The following is a 23,606-nucleotide window of genomic DNA, read 5'->3' on the forward strand; positions in this document are numbered from 1 at the left end:
TACAGCCGTCTCCTCTCCTGTCAGGTGTGTGTCAGTGTACACAGAACAGCCGTCTCCTCCCCTGTCAGGTGTGTGTCAGTGTACACAGTACAGCCGTCTGCTCTCCTGTCAGGTGTATGTCAGTGTACTGTTGCGCACAGCCTTCTCTTCGCCTTCAGGGGGGTATTAATGTTTTGGCTGACACGTGACTATCACCTCAGCGGCCTCTCCACGTGACTGCCGCAGAGCGCTCTGGAGATTAGAATGGCGGCGTTCGCCGGGCTGATATGCGGCGATACGGCCTCCAGGAGGATACGTGCGTCCCGCCTCTGACTCCTCAAACTACAACTCCCACAATGCAAAGGGAGCTGAAGTCACGCGGTGCCGGAAGTGCGGTGACCTTGCTGGACCCACAGTATGAGAGCGATGTTACCGGCTGCTGTGTCCCGAGGATTCCTCCGTCATATCGCCCGGGGGTAAGCGGCTCCCGGTACTGGTGGTGAATGTCCCGAAGCTACACGGTCCATTACCCACTAATCGTGTACAGTGGTACGGTCCGCGCGACGTGGCCATTGTGTCCTATGTGACGGGGCTCTACCATTATCCGGAGCTGGGGGAGTGCTGAGGGGTCTATACTCTGTGGAATAGTTCACCCGTGTAATCCTCTATTGGCTGAACCACTGTCATGTGCTGTGTGCAGAGTATATCCTCCTCCGCGTACATAAGAGGGGGATAGTAGAGTGTATATTATATAGGAGGGGCGGCGGAGAGGGGGCGCCCCGCGCGTGGGAGGAGCGGTGGCAGCAGAGAGGGGGCGCCCCGCGCGTGGGAGGAGCTGTCTGAGTCCCGCAGTCGGTCTGGAGGTGGAGGGGGGGTCCACTTATAGGCCTGCAGCTGGACCAAAGGTGATGGAGAGGGCATCCTCTCGCAGACCCGCGGCCCGACTGAAGGCGACGGAGAAGTTGTCCTCTCGCAGACCCGCGGCCCGACTGAAGGCGACGGAGAAGTTGTCCTCTCGCAGACCCGCGGCCCGACTGAAGGCGACGGAGAAGTTGTCCTCTCGCAGACCCGCGGCCCGACTGAAGGTGACAGGAGAGGTTGTTCTCTCGTAGACCCGACTGAAGGTGACGGAGAGGTTGTCCTCTCGCAGACCCGCGGCCCGACTGAAGGTGACGGAGAGGTCGCCCTCTCGCAGACCCATGGCCCGACTGAAGGTGACTGAGAGGTTGCCCTCTCGCAGACCCGCGGCCCGACTGAAGGTGACGGAGATGTCGCCCTCTCGCAGACCCGCGGCCCGACTGAAGGTGACAGGAGAGGTTGTTCTCTCGTAGACCCGACTGAAGGTGACGGAGAGGTTGTCCTCTCGCAGACCCGCGGCCCGACTGAAGGTGACGGAGAGGTTGCCCTCTCGCAGACCCGCGGCCCGACTGAAGGTGACGGAGAGGTTGTCCTCTCGCAGACCCGCGGCCCGACTGAAGGCGACGGAGAGGTTGTTCTCTCGCAGACCCGACTGAAGGTGACGGAGAGGTTGTCCTCTCGCAGACCCGCGGCCCGACTGAAGGTGATGGAGAGGTCGCCCTCTCGCAGACCCGCGGCCCGACTGAAGGTGACAGGAGAGGTTATTCTCTCGCAGACCCGCTGCCCGACTGAAGGTGACGGAGAGGTTGTCCTGTCGCAGACCCGCGGCCCGACTGGAGGCGACGGAGAGGTTGTCCTCTCGCAGACCCGCGGCCTGACTAAAGGTGACAGGCGAGGTTCTCCTCTCGCAGACCCGCGGCCCGACTAAAGGTGACAGGAGAGGTTGTCCTCTCGCAGACCCGCGGCCCGACTAAAGGTGACGGAGAGGTTGTCCTCTCGCAGACCCGCGGCCCGACTGAAGGTGACTGAGAGGTTGTCCTCTCGCAGACCCGACTAAAGGTGACAGGAGAGGTTGTCCTCTCGCAGACCCGCGGCCCGACTAAAGGTGACGGAGAGGTTGTCCTCTCGCAGACCCGCGGCCCGACTGAAGGCGACGGAGAAGTTGTCCTCTCGCAGACCCACTGCCCGACTGAAGGCGACGGAGAAGTTGTCCTCTCGCAGACCCGCGGCCCGACTGTAGGCGACGGAGAAGTTGTCCTCTCGCAGACCCGCGGCCCGACTGAAGGCTACGGGAGAGGGCGCCCTCTCGCAGACCCACGGCCCGACAAAGTGACGGGAGAGGGCGTCCTCTCGTAGACCCACGGCCCGACTGAAGGTGACGGAGAGGTTGTCTTCTCACAGACCCGCGGCCCGACTGAAGGTGACGGAGAGGTCGCCCTCTCGCAGACCCATGGCCCGACTGAAGGTGACGGAGAGGCCGCCCTCTCGCAGACCCGCGGCCCGACTGAAGGTGACTGAGAGGTTGCCCTCTCGCAGACCCGCGGCCCGACTGAAGGTGACGGAGATGTCGCCCTCTCGCAGACCCGCGGCCCGACTGAAGGTGACAGGAGAGGTTGTTCTCTCGCAGACCCGACTGAAGGTGACGGAGAGGTTGTCCTCTCGCAGACCCGCGGCCCGACTGAAGGTGACGGAGAGGTTGCCCTCTCGCAGACCCGCGGCCCGACTGAAGGTGACGGAGAGGTTGTCCTCTCGCAGACCCGCGGCCCGACTGAAGGCGACGGAGAGGTTGTTCTCTCGCAGACCCGACTGAAGGTGACGGAGAGGTTGTCCTCTCGCAGACCCGCGGCCCGACTGAAGGTGACGGAGAGGTCGCCCTCTCGCAGACCCGCGGCCCGACTGAAGGTGACAGGAGAGGTTATTCTCTCGCAGACCCGCTGCCCGACTGAAGGTGACGGAGAGGTTGTCCTGTCGCAGACCCGCGGCCCGACTGGAGGCGACGGAGAGGTTGTCCTCTCGCAGACCCGCGGCCTGACTAAAGGTGACAGGCGAGGTTCTCCTCTCGCAGACCCGCGGCCCGACTAAAGGTGACAGGAGAGGTTGTCCTCTCGCAGACCCGCGGCCCGACTAAAGGTGACGGAGAGGTTGTCCTCTCGCAGACCCGCGGCCCGACTGAAGGTGACTGAGAGGTTGTCCTCTCGCAGACCCGACTAAAGGTGACAGGAGAGGTTGTCCTCTCGCAGACCCGCGGCCCGACTAAAGGTGACGGAGAGGTTGTCCTCTCGCAGACCCGCGGCCCGACTGAAGGCGACGGAGAAGTTGTCCTCTCGCAGACCCACTGCCCGACTGAAGGCGACGGAGAAGTTGTCCTCTCGCAGACCCGCGGCCCGACTGTAGGCGACGGAGAAGTTGTCCTCTCGCAGACCCGCGGCCCGACTGAAGGCTACGGGAGAGGGCGCCCTCTCGCAGACCCACGGCCCGACAAAGTGACGGGAGAGGGCGTCCTCTCGTAGACCCGCGGCCCGACTGAAGGTGACGGAGAGGTCGCCCTCTCGCAGACCCATGGCCCGACTGAAGGTGACTGAGAGGTTGCCCTCTCGCAGACCCGCGGCCCGACTGAAGGTGACGGAGATGTCGCCCTCTCGCAGACCCGCGGCCCGACTGAAGGTGACGGAGATGTCGCCCTCTCGCAGACCCGCGGCCCGACTGAAGGTGACAGGAGAGGTTGTTCTCTCGCAGACCCGACTGAAGGTGACGGAGAGGTTGTCCTCTCGCAGACCCGCGGCCCGACTGAAGGCGACGGAGAGGTTGTTCTCTCGCAGACCCGACTGAAGGTGACGGAGAGGTTGTCCTCTCGCAGACCCGCGGCCCGACTGAAGGTGACGGAGAGGTCGCCCTCTCGCAGACCCGCGGCCCGACTGAAGGTGACAGGAGAGGTTATTCTCTCGCAGACCCGCTGCCCGACTGAAGGTGACGGAGAGGTTGTCCTGTCGCAGACCCGCGGCCCGACTGGAGGCGACGGAGGGGTTGTCCTCTCGCAGACCCGCGGCCTGACTAAAGGTGACAGGCGAGGTTCTCCTCTCGCAGACCCGCGGCCCGACTAAAGGTGACAGGAGAGGTTGTCCTCTCGCAGACCCGCGGCCCGACTAAAGGTGACGGAGAGGTTGTCCTCTCGCAGACCCACGGCCCGACTGAAGGTGACTGAGAGGTTGTCCTCTCGCAGACCCGACTAAAGGTGACAGGAGAGGTTGTCCTCTCGCAGACCCGCGGCCCGACTAAAGGTGACGGAGAGGTTGTCCTCTCGCAGACCCGCGGCCCGACTGAAGGCGACGGAGAAGTTGTCCTCTCGCAGACCCACTGCCCGACTGAAGGCGACGGAGAAGTTGTCCTCTCGCAGACCCGCGGCCCGACTGTAGGCGACGGAGAAGTTGTCCTCTCGCAGACCCGCGGCCCGACTGAAGGTGACGGAGAGGTCGCCCTCTCGCAGACCCGCAGCCCGACTGAAGGTGACAGGAGAGGTTGTTCTCTCGCAGACCCGACTGAAGGTGACGGAGAGGTTGTCCTTTCGCAGACCCGCGGCCCGACTGAAGGCGACGGAGAGGTTGTTCTCTCGCAGACCCAACTGAAGGTGACGGAGAGGTTGTCCTCTCGCAGACCCGCGGCCTGACTGAAGGTGACGGAGAGGTCGCCCTCTCGCAGACCCGCGGCCCGACTGAAGGTGACAGCAGAGGTTGTTCTCTCGCAGACCCGCTGCCCGACTGAAGGCGACGGAGAAGTTGTCCTCTCGCAGACCCGCTGCCCGACTGTAGGCGAAGGAGAGGTTGTCCTCTCGCAGACCCGCGGCCCGACTGAAGGTGACAGGAGAGGTTGTTCTCTCGCAGACCCGACTGAAGGTGACGGAGAGGTTGTCCTCTCGCAGACCCGCGGCCCGACTGGAGGCGACGGAGAGGTTGTCCTCTCGCAGACCCGCGGCCTGACTAAAGGTGACAGGCGAGGTTCTCCTCTCGCAGACCCGCGGCCCGACTAAAGGTGACAGGAGAGGTTGTCCTCTCGCAGACCCGCGGCCCGACTGAAGGTGACAGCAGAGGTTGTTCTCTCGCAGACCCGCTGCCCGACTGAAGGCGACGGAGAAGTTGTCCTCTCGCAGACCCGCTGCCCGACTGTAGGCGAAGGAGAGGTTGTCCTCTCGCAGACCCGCGGCCCGACTGAAGGTGACAGAGAGGTTCTCCTCTCGCAGACCCGCGGCCCGACTGAAAGTGACGGGAGAGGGCGTCCTCTCGCAGACCCGCGGCCCGACTGAAGGTGACAGGAGAGGTTGTTCTCTCGCAGACCCGACTGAAGGTGACGGAGAGGTTGTCCTCTCGCAGACCCGCGACCCGACTGAAGGCTACGTAGAAGTTGTCCTCTCGCAGACCCGCGGCCTGACTGAAGGCGACGGAGAAGTTGTTTTCTCGCAGACCCGTGGCCCGACTGTAGGCGAAGGAGAGGTTGTCCTCTCGCAGACCCGCAGCCCGACTGAAGGTGACGGAGAGGGCGCCCTCTCGCAGACCCGCGGCCCGACTGAAAGTGACGGGAGAGGGTGTCCTCTCGCAGACCCGCGGGCCGACTGAAGGTGACGGGAGAGGGCGTCCTCTCGCAGACCCGCGACCCGACTGAAGGTGACGGGAGAGGGCGTCCTCTCGTAGACCCGCGGCCCGACTGAAGGCGACGGAGAAGTTGTCCTCTTGCAGACCCGCGGCCCGACTGAAGGCGACGGAGAAGTTGTCCTTTCGCAGACCCGTGGCCCGACTGAAGGCGACGGAGAGGTTGTCCTCTCGCAGACCCGCGGCCCGACTGAAGGCTACGGGAGAGGGCGCCCTCTCGCAGACCCGCTGCCCGACTGAAGGCGACGGAGAGGGCGCCCTCTCGCAGACCCGCGGCCCGACTGAAGGCGACGGAGAGGGCGTCCTCTCGCAGATCCACGGCCCGACTGAAGGCGACGGAGAGGTCGCCCTCTCGCAGACCCGCAGCCCGACTGAAGGTGACAGGAGAGGTTGTTCTCTCGCAGACCCGACTGAAGGTGACGGAGAGGTTGTCCTCTCGCAGACCCGCGGCCCGACTGAAGGCAACGGAGAGGTTGTTCTCTCGCAGACCCGACTGAAGGTGACGGAGAGGTTGTCCTCTCGCAGACCCGCGGCCCGACTGAAGGTGACGGGGAGGTTGCCCTCTCGCAGACCCGCGGCCCGACTGAAGGTGACGGAGAGGTTGCCCTCTCGCAGACCCGCGGCCCGACTAAAGGTGACAGGAGAGGTTGTCCTCTCGCAGACCCGCGGCCCGACTGAAGGTGACAGCAGAGGTTGTTCTCTCGCAGACCCGCTGCCCGACTGAAGGCGACGGAGAAGTTGTCCTCTCGCAGACCCGCGGCCCGACTGAAGGCGAAGGAGAAGTTGTCCTTTCGCAGACCCGCGGCCCGACTGAAGGCGACGGAGAGGTCGTCCTCTCGCAGATCCGCAGGCATACAGTGGGACTGACCGTACAATCTGATGCTATGAGATAGGCACAGGGTCCGCTCAGCTCACCATGGGGGGAATGTACAAGTATCTGGAGACCGTGGAGCACCAGGCGGGGGTTGTCCATGTCATTCAGTGATTACTTAGAGGGTGACTCTATGGATTCAGTGTCTCTTTATGGGGTGACTCTATTGATTCAGTGTCTCTTTAGAGGGTGACTCTATGGATTCCGTGTCTCTTTAAAGGGTGACTCTATGGACTCAGTGTCTCTTTAGAGGGTGACTCTATGGATTCAGTGTCTCTTTAAAGGGTGACTCTATGGATTCAGTGTCTCTTTAAAGGGTGACTCTATGGATTCAGTGTCTCTTTAAAGGGTGACTCTATGGATTCAGTGTCTCTTTAAAGGGTGACTCTATGGATTCAGTGTCTCTTTAAAGGGTGACTCTATGGATTCAGTGTCTCTTTAGAGGGTGACTCTGGATTCAGTGTCTCTTTAGAGGGTGACTCTATGGATTCAGTGTCTCTTTAGAGGGTGACTCTATGGATTCAGTGTCTCTTTAGAGGGTGACTCTATGGATTCAGTGTCTCTTTAGAGGGTGACTCTATGGACTCAGTGTCTCTTTATGGGGTGACTCTATGGACTCAGTGTCTCTTTAGTGGGTGACTCTATGGATTCAGTGTCTCTTTAGAGGGTGACTCTATGGATTCAGTGTCTCTTTAGAGGGTGACTCTATGGACTCAGTGTCTCTTTAGTGGGTGACTCTATGGATTCAGTGTCTCTTTAGCGGGTGACTCTATGGATTCAGTGTCTCTTTAGCGGGTGACTCTATGGATTCAGTGTCTCTTTAGCGGGTGGTGGCTCTGCTGTAACTTACCGCTCTGTGTTACACAGGACCCAGGCTGGATACGTCCGGGGGTACGCCCAATCCACAGAGGTAACGCTTGTCCGGCACCCGCTTGTGTCCATGTCGCGTTCTTCTTTATAGCACTTATCTTGTGTATTTCAATGCTTACTTCAGACTGTACTGGATAAAGATGGCGTCTCCGCGTCCACCACCTCCTCCGGTTATGTCCACGAGGCCCAGAAGAGCTCTCCAGTAAGTTCTACCCCAGAGACTGTCCCATATGTAGTGTATACAGAGAGCGGTCATACACCTGGATATATAGTAGTGACGGGTGTAGTGTATACAGAGAGCGGTCACACACCTGGATATATAGTAGTGACGGGTGTAGTGTATACAGAGAGCGGTCACACACCTGGATATATAGTAGTGACGGGTGTAGTGTATACAGAGAGCGGTCACACACCTGGATATATAGTAGTGACGGGTGTAGTGTATACAGAGAGTGGTCACACACCTGGATATATAGTAGTGACGGGTGTAGTGTATACAGAGACCGGTCACACACCTGTATATATAGTAGTGACGGGTGTAGTGTATACAGAGAGCGGTCACACACCTGGATATATAGTAGTGACGGGTGTAGTGTATACAGAGAGCGGTCATACACCTGGATATATAGTAGTGACGGGTGTAGTGTATACAGAGAGCGGTCCTACACCTGGATATATAGTAGTGACGGGTGTAGTGTATACAGAGAGCGGTCATACACCTGGATATATAGTAGTGACGGGTGTAGTGTATACAGAGAGCGGTCCTACACCTGGATATATAGTAGTGACGGGTGTAGTGTATACAGAGAGCGGTCACACACCTGGATATATAGTAGTGACGGGTGTAGTGTATACAGAGAGTGGTCACACACCTGGATATATAGTAGTGACGGGTGTAGTGTATACAGAGACCGGTCACACACCTGTATATATAGTAGTGACGGGTGTAGTGTATACAGAGAGCGGTCACACACCTGTATATATAGTAGTGACGGGTGTAGTGTATACAGAGAGCGGTCACATATAGGGCCGTCTCCGCTTTCTTACTGTTGTCCTTCACCCCTCTCCAGGAATCTCTGTCATTTGCTGTGGGGATGTTCAGCGGACTGATTCATACACAGCAAGTCTTCCCATATCCATCAGGTAAGATACAAGCAGTGTGGATATAGATATATCTAATACTGTGCACATGACTTTCCACTTCTGTTCTGTGTCAGTCCTGTCCTCTCTCATCCTGTCTTCTCTACTTGTAGTGTTGAGTGAGGACCAGTCACAGTTCCTCAGTGAGTTGGTTGGTCCGGTGTCCAGATTCTTCCAAGTAAGTTAACTGGGAGGTGTAGATGGGAGAACATGTAGATGGGAGAACATGTAGAAAGAGAGGGGAGGAGGTGCGGGAAGAGAGGGGAGGAGGTGCGGGAGGGAAGTCTAGGGGAAGAGGCATGGAAGAGGAGGAAGCGCTGGAAGAGAGGGGGCGCGGGAGGGGAGGAGGCAGGAGAGGGAAGGGGAGGAGGCGCGGGACGGGGTGAATAGGTGTGGGAGGGGAGGAGGCACGAGAAGGGAGAGAGGAGAGGAGCCACGGGAGGAGAGAGGAGGCGGCGCGGGAGGGGAGGTGGTCCGAGAGGAGGTGGGGAGGAGGAGAGGGAAGGAGGCCTGGGGAGGAGGAGAGGGAAGGAGGCCTGGGGAGGAGGAGAGGGAAGGAGGCCTGGGGAGGAGGAGAGGGAAGGAGGCGTGGGGAGGAGGAGAGGGAAGGAGGCACGGAAGGGCAAGGGACTGGAGGAGGCGCGGGAAGGGACTGGAGGAGGCGCGGGAGAGGAAGGGACTGGAGGATGCACGGGAGGGGAAGGGACTGGAGGAGGCGCTGGAGGGGAAGGGGACTGTAGGAGGCGCGGGAGGGGAAGGGGACTGTAGGAGGCGCGAGAGGGGAAGGGGACTGTAGGAGATGCGAGAGGGGAAGGGGACTAGAGGAGGCGCGAGAGGGGAAGGGGACTAGAGGAGGCGCGAGAGGGGAAGGGGACTGGAGGAGGCGCGAGAGGGGAAGGGGACTGGAGGAGGCGCGAGAGGGGAAGGGGACTGGAGGAGGCGCGAGAGGGGAAGGGGACTGGAGGAGGCGCGAGAGGGGAAGGGGACGGTGGGGGGGTCGACGTAGGTAGTTAAGGGAAGAGATAGGAGAAGACATTGAAAATTAGGCAAAGAAACAAAACACTACAAAGTACACAAAAGGCAGAAGAAGACTTGGGAGAAGGCGTACGGGAGGCGAAGAGATGACAGATGGCTCTGGAGGGGAAGGGAAGGGAGGCGACGTGGGAGGGGAGGGGAAGGGAGGCGACGTGGGAGGGGAAGGGAGGCGACGTGGGAGGGAACGTGGGGTGGGAGGGGAAGGGAGGTGACGTGGGAGGGGAAGGGAGGCGACGTGGGAGGGAATGTGGGGTGGGAGGGGAAGGGAGGAGACGTGGGGTGGGAGGGGAAGGGAGGAGACGTGGGGTGGAAGGGGAAGGGAGGAGACGTGGGGTGGGAGGAGACGTGGGGTGGGAGGGGAAGGGAGGAGACGTGGGGTGGGAGGGGAAGGGAGGAGACGTGGGGTGGGAGGGGAAGGGAGGAGACGTGGGGTGGGAGGGGAAACGTGGGGGAAAGGGAAGTGGTGAGGGAAAGGAGGTGGGGTGGCATGGGAGGTGGAGTGGGAAGGGAGGAGGGGTGGTGGGGGAAAGGGAGGAGACGTGGGAAAAAAGGGAAGAGACGTTGGTTGGGGGAAAGGGAGGAGACGTGGGCGAAAGGGAGGAGATGTGGGGTGGGGGAAAAGAGGGGAGACATACGATGGGAAGGGAAGAGTCTGGAGACCATGTAGGACGGGAGGGGAAGGAATAGAAGATGTAGTAGTATGGGAGAGGAAGAGACAGGAGAAAACATTGACAGGCAAAGAAACGAAACACAATAAAGGACTGAAGTAAAGATGGGAGAAGACGTGCGAAGGGAAGAGACGGGAGATGGCTCGGGAGGGGAGGAGGCGGGAGATGGCTCGGGAGGGGAGGAGGCGGGAGATGGCTCGGGAGGGGAGGAGGCGGGAGATGGCTCGGGAGGGGAAGGAATGGGACAGGAGGGGACTGAAGAAAGCACTGGAGAAGGCGCGGGAAGGGACAGGACGAGAGAAGGTGCGAGAGGGAAGGGATGGGAGAAGGAGGGGAAAGGATGGGAGAAGGCGCTGGAGGGGAAGGGACGGGATGGGAGATGGTGTAGATATAGTAAAATCATTGGAGAACTTGTTGGTAGGATTTTAGGATCAAAGGGCCATAATTGTTTGCCATGTGTGTTTGGTACTGACTGGGGCATTAATCTGTGTGGGATGTCCTGGAGAATGATATGTAAGAACACCTTATGTAAGTATGTATTCTCCTATTGTAGGAGGTTAATGATCCTGCCCTGAATGACGACCTCCAGAGGGTGGATGAAAAGTCCATGTCTGCACTGAAAGAGCTCGGGGCGTTTGGTCTCCAAGTCCCAGCTGATCTGGGAGGCTTAGGACTGAACAATACGCAGGTACTGGTGTGTAGCGGGGATGTGCTGGAGTGCGTGCAGTGATTTCAGTGTCATGAGAGCATATTAGTGTGTTACTGTGTGTGACTATTGTATTACTGTACTGGAATGTACAGATATCCCCGCCCTCTACCCAGACCGACCCTGACAACCATGATAGTCCGTACACCGTGTGCAGAACTATCAGCAGTGAGTGTAGAGTATACAGCGTGTGTACTCTGTGTGCAGAATTAGGCAAATGAGTATTGTGATCACGATACTTTTTATACATGTCGTCCTACTCCAAGCTGTATAGGCTGAGAGCCAACTACCAATTAAGTAAATGCGGTAATGTGCCTCTCTGTAATGAGGAGGGGTGCGGTGTAATGACATCAACACCTATATAAGGTGTGCTTAATTATTAGGCAACTTCCTTTCTTTTGGCAAAATGGGTCAGAAGAGAGATTTGACGGGGTCTGAAAAGTCCAAAATTGTGAGATGTCTTGCAGTCTTGAAATTGCCAAACTTTTGAAGTGTGATCACCGAACAATCAAGCGTTTCATGGCAAATAGCCAACAGGGTCGCAAGAAGCGTGCTAGGCAAAAAAGGCGCAAAATAACTGCCCATGAATTGAGGAAAATCAAGCGTGAAGCTGCCAAGATGCCATTTGCCACCAGTTTGGCCATATTTCAGAGCAGCAACGTTACTGAAGTATCAAAAAGCACAAGGTGTGCCATACTCGGGGACAGGCCATGGTAAGGAAGGCCGAAAAACCACCACCTCTGACCAAGAAACATAAGATTGTAACGCCTGCCTGGATCCACAGACTCAGATGGGATGTAATGGATAGGATAGAGGGAAGCCACTCACCAAGCAGGACCCCCAGAACCCTGAAACCCTTTAACCCCTATACAGGGATTTGGAATTACACAGGGCCCTGGAGATCACTACCTGTGGAAGGCAGCAGTCCGAGAGAGTAGTCGTCAGGCAGGGTCAAACCAGGAATTGCAGAACAGGGACAGAATCGGCAGGCAAAGACGTAATCCGAAAACAAGCAGTGGTCAATCATGATCGGGCAGCGAGGTACATAAACAGCAGGCAGAAGGGTAGTCAGGAAACAAGCAGAGATCAGTATACAGGAATCACTATACAAATAACACAGAAACCAGGAATAGAACTATCTCTGGCAGTGGTTACATGACCGGAGGGGGAATAAGAAGGGTGTGGTGTCTTCCCATTGGCTGCAGGTGAATGATGGCAACTTTAGCTGGAAGACACACGCCACCTAGGGTGCAGCTGTGCTGGGGCAGAAAATGGCTAGAAGGTTGGAGGAGTGTTTAAACTAGGAATGGGGGGCGAGGGTATTCACTTTATAGAAGGGGAATGTAGTGACCAGGGCACAAGTAATGAAATTGGGGGTGGTACGGGGGGAAGGGTTAGGACAGTTAATACAGTAAGCAGGAATACAGGTACAGAGTCATACGTAGCGTGCATGTACACTAATGCCCGAAGCCTCACAAATAAGGTGGAGGAATTAGAATTAATATTGTTGGAAGAAAATGATGCTATAGTGGGGATATCAGAGACATGGCTGGATGAGAGCTATGACTGGGCTGTTAATTTACAGGGTTATAGCCTATTCAGGAATGGCCGTACAAATAAGCGAGGGGGAGGGGTGTGTCTATATGTAACATCATCCTTACAACCCATCCTGCGTGACAACATATGTGAGGGTACTGAGAATGTAGAGTCCCTATGGGTGGAGATAAGGGGGGGGAGAATGAATAATAAAATACTGATAGGGGTGTGTTATAAGACGCCGAATATTAAGGAAGAGGTAGAGAATCTCCTCATAAAGCAAATTGATAAAGCAGCGAGTCTCGGAGAGGTAATTATTATGGGGGACTTTAACTATCCTGATATAAATTGGGGAACAGAAACTTGCAGTTCCAGCAAAGGAAATAGATTTCTGATAACAATGAAAGATAATTACCTTTCACAAATGGTACAGGACCCCACAAGAGGGGGAGCACTACTAGACCTTGTACTAACCAATAGGCCAGACCGCATATCAAATATACAAGTTGGGGGTTACTTGGGGAATAGTGATCACAAAATAATAAGTTTTCATGTATTCTTTAGTAAGATGTATAGTAGAGGGGCTACAAGGACACTAAACTTCAGGAAAGCAAATTTTAAACGGTTGAGAGATGATCTTAGTGCAATAAACTGGGATGATGTACTAAGTAATAAAAGTACACAAAGCAAATGGGAGACTTTTATGAGCATCCTGAATAGGGCTTGTGCAGAAAATGGGAACAAACATGCTAGAAATAGGAGGAACCCCCTATGGCTAAATAGAGCTGTAAGGGAAGCAATAAAAGAAAAACAAAGCCTTAAAAGAATTAAAGAGGGTAGGTAGTGATGAGGCATTACCGTATTTTTCGGACCATAAGACGCACTTTTTTTCCCCCAAATGTTGGGGGAAAGTGGGGGGTGCGTCTTATGGTCTGAATATAGGGCCGGGAATGAGGGTGCTGTGGTGGCGCAGGTCATCGGGGGCACGAGCAGGCTGCAGCAGAGCCTGCTGTGACCACGTGAACCCGCTTATTTAATATGCACGCCCATCCTCCCGCCCTTCTCTCAGCGCTGAAGCAGGTGGGCAGGATGATGGGCGAGGGATAAACAGCTGGCCCGCATGATCACCCCTGGCAACTACAGCCTGGAGTGATCATGTGCGGCTGTATTCACTGCCCCCCGCACATCATAATCAGCGAGGGGTGCAGTGAATCAGTATATTCACCTGTCACCGTTCCCCTGCAGCACCGCGATGTCCTCCTGGCTGCTGGCGGCCGCTGAGTGAAGCCGTCCCCGTTCTCCTGCAGCATCACTCCTCCTCCCGTCTGTGTCAGCGGCAGTGCCGCTGAGTGGAGCCGTCCCCGTTCCCCTGCAGCATCGCTCCTCCTCCCGTCTGTGCCAGCAGCGGCCGCTGAGTGGAGACTAGCGGCGCGCACAGCGATGACACGCGCACGTGTCCACACGGACGGCTCCACTCAGCGGTGCTGCCGCTGACACATACGGGTGGAGGAGCGATGCTGCAGGAAGTGAGGTAAGGTGAGTATGAATGTTTATTTTTTTTATGTGCCACAGGATGGGGGCGTATAGCAGGATGGGGGTATTTTATGAGCAGGATGGGGGGTATATTATGAGCAGGTTGGGGGTATATGAGCAGGATGGTGGTATATGAGCAGGTTGGGGGTATATAACAGGTTGGGGGTATATAACAGGTTGGGGGTATATAACAGGTTGGGGGTATATAACAGGTTGGGGGTATATAAGCAGGTTGGGGGTATATAAGCAGGTTGGGGGTATATGAGCAGGTTGGGGGTATATAACAGGTTGGGGGTATATAACAGGTTGGGGGTATATAACGGGTTGGGGGTATATAACGGGTTGGGGGTATATAACAGGTTGGGGGTATATAACAGGTTGGGGGTATATAGAAGGATGGGGGTATATAGCAGGATGGGGCCATATGCCAGGATGGGGTATATAGCAGGATGAGGGACATATACTGTATATTCAAGGCAGGAGGATCATTACCAGGCTGGGGTACCTTACTAGAGAATTTAGAGACATTACCCCCATAACAGTGTCACAGCAGATCCTCGCTCCATAACAGTGTCATGACTCCCATTTTTTGCTTAAAATTTTATTTTCCTATTTTCGTTCTCTAAAATCAGGGTGCGTCTTATGGTCCGAAAATATGGTATATAATTATAGAAAATTAAATAAAATATGTAAAAAGCAAATTAAGTTAGCTAAGTTTGAGACAGAGAGACTCATTGCGAGAGAAAATAAAAATAATCCTAAAATATTCTTTAACTACATAAACAGTAAAAAACTGAAAAGCGATAGTGTTGGCCCCCTTAAAAATAGTCTTGGTGAAATGGTGGAAGGGGATGAGGGTAAAGCCAACCTGCTGAATGACTTTTTTTCTACGGTTTTTATACAAGAAAATGCCATGGCAGATGACATGACCAGTGATGCCATAAATTCACCCTTGAATATTACCTGCTTAACCCAGCAGGAAGTACGCCGCCGCCTCGAAATCACTAAGGGTGACAAATCTCCGGGCCCGGATGGCTACACCCCAGAGTACTACAGGAATTGAGTTCTGTGATAGACCATTATTTTTAATCTTCTCAGATTCCTTAATAACAGGGTCGGTACCGCAGGACTGGCGCATGCAAATGTGGTGCCAATATTCAAAAAGGGGACAAAAACTGAGCCGGGAAATTATAGGCCGGTAAGTTTAACCTCTACGGTTGGTAAAATCCTTGAGGGTTTCTTGAGAGATGCTATACTGGAGTATCTCAAGAAAAATAACCTTATGACAGAGTATCAACATGGGTTTATGAGGGATCGATCCTGTCAAACTGATCAGCTTCTATGAAGAGGTAAGTTCAAGCCTGGAGCAGGGAAATGCAGTGGATGTTGTGTATATGGACTTTTCAAAAGCTTTTGATACGGTGCCAAACAAAAGGTTGGTACATAAAATGAGAATAATGGGGATAGGGGAAAATATGTGTAACTGGGTTACAAACTGGCTCAGTGATAGGAAAAAAAGGGTGGTTATTAATGGTACGTACTCGGACTGGGTCTCAGTTCATAGTGGGGTACCACAGGGGTCAGTATTGGGCCCGCTTCTTTTCAACATATTTATAAATGACCTTGTTGGGGGCATGCGGAGTAGAATTTCAATATTTGCAGATGATACTAAACTCGGCAGGGTAATCAATACAGAGGAGGATAATTTTATATTACAGGGAGATTTATGTAAATTGGAGGATTGGGCTGAGAAGTGGCAATTGAAGTTTAATGTAGATAAATGTAAGGTCATGCACTTGGGTAGAGGAAATAACATTTATGATTATGTACTTAATTGTAGAACACTGGGTAAAACAGACACAGAAAAAGACTTGGGTGTATGGGGGGATGGTAAACTTCACTTTAGTGGCCAGTGTCAGGCAGCTGCTGCCAGGGCTAATAAAATAATGGGATGTATTAAAAGAGGTAGAAGTGTTCATGAAAAAAATATAGTTCTACCTCTGTACTAGTCACTAGTGCGACCGCACTTATATACTGTGTACAATTCTGGTCACCGATATATAAGAAGGACATAGCTGAACTGGAGAGGGTGCAGAGAAGACCACCAAGATTATTAGAGGAATGGGACAGTACAGAGACCTTTCCAAAGATCTTTTTACACCTAGGCCTGCGACTGGAACACGGGGGCATCCGCTACGTCTTGAGGAAAGAAGGTTTAATCATAATCACAGACGAGGATTCTTTACTGTACGAGCAGTGAGACTATGGAACTCTCTGCCGCATGATGTTGTAATGAGTGATTCACTACTAACATTAAGCAGAGCCTGGATGCCTTTCCTGAAAAATGTAATATTACCAGTTATGTATATTAGATTTTATGACAGGGTGTTGATCCAGGGAACTAGTCTGATTGCCGGATGTGGACGAAGGAAGGACATTTTTTCCCCATTGGAGCTTGTTTGCCACATTGTTGTTTTTTTTTTTTGCCTTCCTCTGGATCAACATGTTAGGCTACGGGTTGAACTAGATGGACTTAGAGTCTCCCTTCAACCTTAAAAACTATGATACTATGAAACCTACAGTCACCCAGTGGTACTGCAGGTTCCAGGGAAACCCAGCCCAGTGGATGAGCGGAGCCTGCGCTCAGCATAGCCACGGGCACCGTCTACTCTCCCATCACCAGCACTATCCATGGTGGGAACACGACGTCACCTGGTGATCGGATCAGAAGTCGCAGGAGCGGACTCCGGTGGGGACATGACAAAGATAAAACGTCAAGACTGGGCCAAGAAATATCTGAAGACTGATTCTTCACAGGTTTTATGATGAAATGAGAGTGACTCTTGATGGGCAGATGGATGGGCCAGAGGCTGGATCAGTAAAGGGCAGAGAGCTCCACTCCGACTCAGACGCCAGCAAGGTGGAGGTGGGCACTGGTATGGGCTGGGATCATCAAAGATCAACTTGTGGGACCTTTTCGGGTTGAGGATGGAGTGAAGCTCAACTCTCAGACCTACTGCCAGTGTCTGGAAGACAACTTCTTCAAGCAGCGGTACAGGAAGAAGTCGCTATCGTTCAAGAAAAACATGATTTTCATGCAGGACAATGCTCCATCACATGCATCCAACTACTCCACAGCGTGGCTGGCCAGTAAAGGTCTAAAAGAATAATGACAAAATAATGACATGGCCCCCTTGTTCACCTGATCTGAACCCCATAGAGAACCTGTGGCCCCGCATAAAATGTGAGATTTACAGGGAGGGAAAACAGTGCACCTCTAGGAGCAGTGTCTGGAGGCTGTGGTGGCTGGAGGCTGTGGTGTCTGGAGGCTGCGGTGGCTGGAGGCTGTGGTGGCTGCTGCACGCAATGTTGATGGTAAACAGATCAAGCAATGACAGAATCTATGGATGGCGGCTGCTGAGTGTCATCAGAAAGAAAGGGGGCGATATATATATTGGGCACTAATTTTTTGGGTTTTGTTTTTGCAGTCAGAAATGTTTATTTCTATATTTTGTGCAGTTATATTGAGTTACCTGGTGACAATAAACAAGTGAGATGGGAATAGATTTAGTTTTTATTAAGTTGCCTAATAATTCTGCACAGTAATAGTCACCTGCACACATATCCTCCTAAGAAGCAAAATCTAAAACCCCTCCAACTGCCAAAATATTAACCCCTCCAACTGCCAAAAATATTAAGCTCTGAAAGCTCTGATATTTGAGTCTTTTGGGTGACTCGAAATACAACTTGCCTAATAATTCTACACCATCTGCAGAATATCAGTAGTGAGGATATAGTATGTACCGTGTGTGTGCAGAATATCAGCAGTAAGTATATAGGCTACACCATACCGACCCTCACCACCACTACTGCTCTGTGTTACTCCAGTACTGGATCACCAGGCTGATCCTGACCACCACTACTGCTCTGTGTTACTCCAGTACTGGATCACCAGGCTGATCCTGACCACCACTACTGCTCTGTCTTACTCCAGTACTGGATCACCAGGCTGATCCTGGCCACCACTACTGCTCTGTGTTACTCCAGTACTGGATCACCAGGCTGATCCTGACCACCACTACTGCTCTGTGTTACTCCAGTACTGGATCACCAGGCTGATCCTAACCACCACTACTGCTGTTACTCCAGTACTGGATCACCAGGCTGATCCTGACCACCACTACTGCTGTGTTACTCCAGTACTGGATCACCAGGCTGATCCTGACCACCACTACTGCTCTGTGTTACTCCAGTACTGGATCACCAGGCTGATCCTAACCACCACTACTGCTGTTACTCCAGTACTGGATCACCAGGCTGATCCTGACCACCACTACTGCTCTGTGTTAGTCCAGTACTGGATCACCAGGCTGATCCTGACCACCACTACTGCTCTGTGTTACTCCAGTACTGGATCACCAGGCTGATCCTGACCACCACTACTGCTCTGTCTTACTCCAGTACTGGATCACCAGGCTGATCCTGACCACCACTACTGCTCTGTGTTACTCCAGTACTGGATCACCAGGCTGATCCTGACCACCACTACTGCTCTATGTTACTCCAGTACTGGATCACCAGGCTGATCCTGACCACCACTACTGCTCTGTGTTACTCCAGTACTGGATCACCAGGCTGATCCTGACCACCACTACTGCTGTTACTCCAGTACTGGAGCACCAGGCTGATCCTGACCACCACTACTGCTCTGTGTTACTCCAGTACTGGATCACCAGGCTGATCCTGACCACCACTACTGCGCTATGTTACTCTAGTACTGGAGCACCAGGCTGATCCTGACCACCACTACTGCTCTATGTTACTCCAGTACTGGAGCACCAGGCTGATCCTAACCACCACTACTGCTCTGTGTTACTCCAGTACTGGATCACCAGGCTGATCCTGACCACCACTACTGCTCTGTGTTACTCCAGTACTGGATCACCAGGCTGATCCTAACCACCACTACTGCTCTGTGTTACTCCAGTACTGGATCACCAGGCTGATCCTGACCACCACTACTGCTCTATGTTACTCCAGTACTGGATCACCAGGCTGATCCTGACCACCACTACTGCTCTATGTTACTCCAGTACTGGATCACCAGGCTGATCCTGACCACCACTACTGCTCTGTGTTACTCCAGTACTGGATCACCAGGCTGATCCTGACCACCACTACTGCTCTGTGTTACTCCAGTACTGGATCACCAGGCTGATCCTGACCACCACTACTGCTCTGTGTTACTCCAGTACTGGATCACCAGGCTGATCCTGACCACCACTACTGCTCTGTGTTACTCCAGTACTGGATCACCAGGCTGATCCTAACCACCACTACTGCTCTGTGTTACTCCAGTACTGGATCACCAGGCTGATCCTGACCACCACTACTGCTCTGTGTTACTCCAGTACTGGATCACCAGGCTGATCCTGACCACCACTACTGCTCTGTGTTACTCCAGTACTGGATCACCAGGCTGACTCTGACCACCACTACTGCTGTTACTCCAGTACTGGATCACCAGGCTGATCCTGACCACCACTACTGCTCTATGTTACTCCAGTACTGGATCACCAGGCTGATCCTGACCACCACTACTGCGCTATGTTACTCCAGTACTGGATCACCAGGCTGATCCTGGCCACCACTACTGCTCTGTGTTACTCCAGTACTGGATCACCAGGCTGATCCTGACCACCACTACTGCTCTGTGTTACTCCAGTACTGGAGCACCAGGCTGATCCTGACCACCACTATTGCTCTATGTTACTCCAGTACTGGATCACCAGGCTGATCCTGACCACCACTACTGCTCTGTGTTACTCCAGTACTGGATCACCAGGCTGATCCTAACCACCACTACTGCTCTGTGTTACTCCAGTACTGGATCACCAGGCTGATCCTGACCACCACTACTGCTCTGTGTTACTCCAGTACTGGATCACCAGGCTGATCCTGACCACCACTACTGCTGTTACTCCAGTACTGGATCACCAGGCTGATCCTGACCACCACTACTGCTCTGTGTTACTCCAGTACTGGATCACCAGGCTGATCCTGACCACCACTACTGCGCTATGTTACTCCAGTACTGGATCACCAGGCTGATCCTGACCACCACTACTGCTCTGTGTTACTCCAGTACTGGATCACCAGGCTGATCCTAACCACCACTACTGCTCTGTGTTACTCCAGTACTGGATCACCAGGCTGATCCTGACCACCACTACTGCTCTGTGTTACTCCAGTACTGGATCACCAGGCTGATCATGACCACCACTACTGCGCTATGTTACTCCAGTACTGGATCACCAGGCTGATCCTGACCACCACTACTGCTCTATGTTACTCTAGTACTGGATCACCAGGCTGATCCTGACCACCACTACTGCTGTTACTCCAGTACTGGATCACCAGGCTGATCCTGAGCACCACTACTGGTCTGTGTTACTCCAGTACTGGATCACCAGGCTGATCCTAACCACCACTACTGCTCTATGGTACTCCAGTACTGGAGCACCAGGCTGATCCTGACCACCACTACTGCTCTGTGTTACTCCAGTACTGGATCACCAGGCTGATCCTAACCACCACTACTGTGCTATGTTACTCCAGTACTGGATCACCAGGCTGATCCTGACCACCACTACTGCGCTATGGTACTCCAGTACTGGAGCACCAGGCTGATCCTGACCACCACTACTTCTCTGTGTTACTCCAGTACTGGATCACCAGGCTGATCCTAACCACCACTACTGCTCTGTGTTACTCCAGTACTGGATCACCAGGCTGATCCTGACCACCACTACTGCGCTATGTTACTCCAGTACTGGATCACCAGGCTGATCCTGACCACCACTACTGCTCTATGTTACTCTAGTACTGGATCACCAGGCTGATCCTAACCACCACTACTGCTCTGTGTTACTCCAGTACTGGAGCACCAGGCTGATCCTGACCACCACTACTGCGCTATGTTACTCCAGTACTGGATCACCAGGCTGATCCTGACCACCACTACTGCTCTGTGTTACTCCAGTACTGGAGCACCAGGCTGATCCTGACCACCACTACTGCTCTGTGTTACTCCAGTACTGGATCACCAGGCTGATCCTAACCACCACTACTGCTCTGTGTTACTCCAGTACTGGATCACCAGGCTGATCCTGACCACCACTACTGCTCTGTGTTACTCCAGTACTGGATCACCAGGCTGATCCTGACCACCATTACTGCTCTGTGTTACTCCAGTACTGGATCACCAGGCTGATCCTGACCACCACTACTGCTCTGTGTTACTCCAATACTGGATCATCAGGCTGATCCTGACCACCACTACTGCTCTGTGTTACTCCAGTACTGGATCACCAGGCTGATCCTAACCACCACTACTGCTGTTACTCCAGTACTGGATCACCAGGCTGATCCTAACCACCACTACTGCTCTGTGTTACTCCAGTACTGGAGCACCAGGCTGATCCTGACCACCACTACTGCTCTGTGTTACGCCAGTACTGGATCACCAGGCTGATCCTAACCACCACTACTGCTCTGTGTTACTCCAGTACTGGATCACCAGGCTGATCCTGACCACCACTACTGCTCTGTGTTACTCCAGTACTGGATCACCAGGCTGATCCTGACCACCACTACTGCGCTATGTTACTCCAGTACTGGATCACCAGGCTGATCCTGACCACCACTACTGCTCTGTGTTACTCCAGTACTGGATCACCAGGCTGATCCTGACCACCACTACTGCTCTGTGTTACTCCAGTACTGGATCACCAGGCTGATCCTAACCACCACTACTGCTGTTACTCCAGTACTGGATCACCAGGCTGATCCTAACCACCACTACTGCTCTGTGTTACTCCAGTACTGGAGCACCAGGCTGATCCTAACCACCACTACTGCTCTGTGTTACTCCAGTACTGGAGCACCAGGCTGATCCTGACCACCACTACTGCTCTGTGTTACTCCAGTACTGGATCACCAGGCTGATCCTGACCACCACTACTGCTCTGTGTTACTCCAGTACTGGAGCACCAGGCTGATCCTGACCACCACTACTGCTCTGTGTTACGCCAGTACTGGATCACCAGGCTGATCCTGACCACTACTACTGCTCTGTGTTACGCCAGTACTGGATCACCAGGCTGATCCTGACCACCACTACTGCTCTGTGTTACTTTAGTACTGGATCACCAGGCTGATCCTGACCACCACTACTGCTCTGTGTTACTCCAGTACTGGATCACCAGGCTGATCCTGACCACCACTACTGCTCTGTGTTACTCCAGTACTGGATCACCAGGCTGATCCTGACCACCACTACTGCGCTATGTTACTCCAGTACTGGAGCACCAGGCTGATCCTGACCACCACTACTGCTCTGTGTTACTCCAGTACTGGATCACCAGGCTGATCCTGACCACCACTACTGCTCTGTGTTACTCCAGTACTGGATCACCAGGCTGATCCTGACCACCACTACTGCGCTATGTTACTCCAGTACTGGATCACCAGGCTGATCCTGAACACCACTACTGCTCTGTGTTACTCCAGTACTGGATCACCAGGCTGATCCTGACCACCACTACTGCTCTGTGTTACTCCAGTACTGGATCACCAGGCTGATCCTGACCACCACTACTGCTGTTACTCCAGTACTGGATCACCAGGCTGATCCTGACCACCACTTCTGCTCTGTGTTACTCCAGTACTGGATCACCAGGCTGATCCTGACCACCACTACTGCTCTGTGTTACTCCAGTACTGGATCACCAGGCTGATCCTGACCACCACTACTGCTCTATGTTACTCCAGTACTGGATCACCAGGCTGATCCTGACCACCACTACTGCTCTATGTTACTCCAGTACTGGATCAGCAGGCTGATCCTGACCACCACTACTGCTCTGTGTTACTCCAGTACTGGATCACCAGGCTGATCTTGACCACCACTACTGCTCTATGTTACTCCAGTACTGGATCACCAGGCTGATCCTGACCACCACTACTGCGCTATGTTACTCCAGTACTGGAGCACCAGGCTGATCCTGACCACCACTACTGCTCTGTGTTACTCCAGTACTGGATCACCAGGCTGATCCTGACCACCACTACTGCTCTGTGTTACTCCAGTACTGGATCACCAGGCTGATCCTGACCACCACTACTGCGCTATGTTACTCCAGTACTGGATCACCAGGCTGATCCTGAACACCACTACTGCTCTGTGTTACTCCAGTACTGGATCACCAGGCTGATCCTGACCACCACTACTGCTCTGTGTTACTCCAGTACTGGATCACCAGGCTGATCCTGACCACCACTACTGCTGTTACTCCAGTACTGGATCACCAGGCTGATCCTGACCACCACTTCTGCTCTGTGTTACTCCAGTACTGGATCACCAGGCTGATCCTGACCACCACTACTGCTCTGTGTTACTCCAGTACTGGATCACCAGGCTGATCCTGACCACCACTACTGCTCTATGTTACTCCAGTACTGGATCACCAGGCTGATCCTGACCACCACTACTGCTCTATGTTACTCCAGTACTGGATCAGCAGGCTGATCCTGACCACCACTACTGCTCTGTGTTACTCCAGTACTGGATCACCAGGCTGATCTTGACCACCACTACTGCTCTATGTTACTCCAGTACTGGATCACCAGGCTGATCCTGACCACCACTACTGCTCTGTGTTACTCCAGTACTGGAGCACCAGGCTGATCCTGACCACCACTACTGCTCT

The 23,606-nt window shown here is 53.8% G+C and overlaps 1 protein-coding gene across 2 annotated transcripts in view; it reads left to right on the forward strand.

The window, feature by feature from the left end:
• Positions 1-323: 323 nt before the first annotated feature.
• The window catches only part of ACADVL (acyl-CoA dehydrogenase very long chain), a 31,950-nt gene continuing 8,667 nt past the window's right edge, over positions 324-23,606 (forward strand). The window contains exons 1-6 of one of the 2 annotated variants that reach the window (XM_075346767.1): positions 324-455; positions 7,216-7,258; positions 7,343-7,420; positions 8,289-8,361; positions 8,472-8,536; positions 10,615-10,749. In XM_075346767.1, coding sequence (XP_075202882.1) covers positions 397-455; positions 7,216-7,258; positions 7,343-7,420; positions 8,289-8,361; positions 8,472-8,536; positions 10,615-10,749 — 453 coding nt within the window. In that variant the 5' untranslated portion in view covers positions 324-396. The remainder of the gene's footprint in view (positions 456-7,215; positions 7,259-7,342; positions 7,421-8,288; positions 8,362-8,471; positions 8,537-10,614; positions 10,750-23,606) is intronic. The other variant, XM_075346768.1, reaches the window with a different exon arrangement.

Source organism: Anomaloglossus baeobatrachus, chromosome 4 (assembly GCF_048569485.1).
Source record: "Anomaloglossus baeobatrachus isolate aAnoBae1 chromosome 4, aAnoBae1.hap1, whole genome shotgun sequence".
In the NCBI taxonomy this organism is placed as follows: domain Eukaryota; kingdom Metazoa; phylum Chordata; class Amphibia; order Anura; family Aromobatidae; genus Anomaloglossus; species Anomaloglossus baeobatrachus.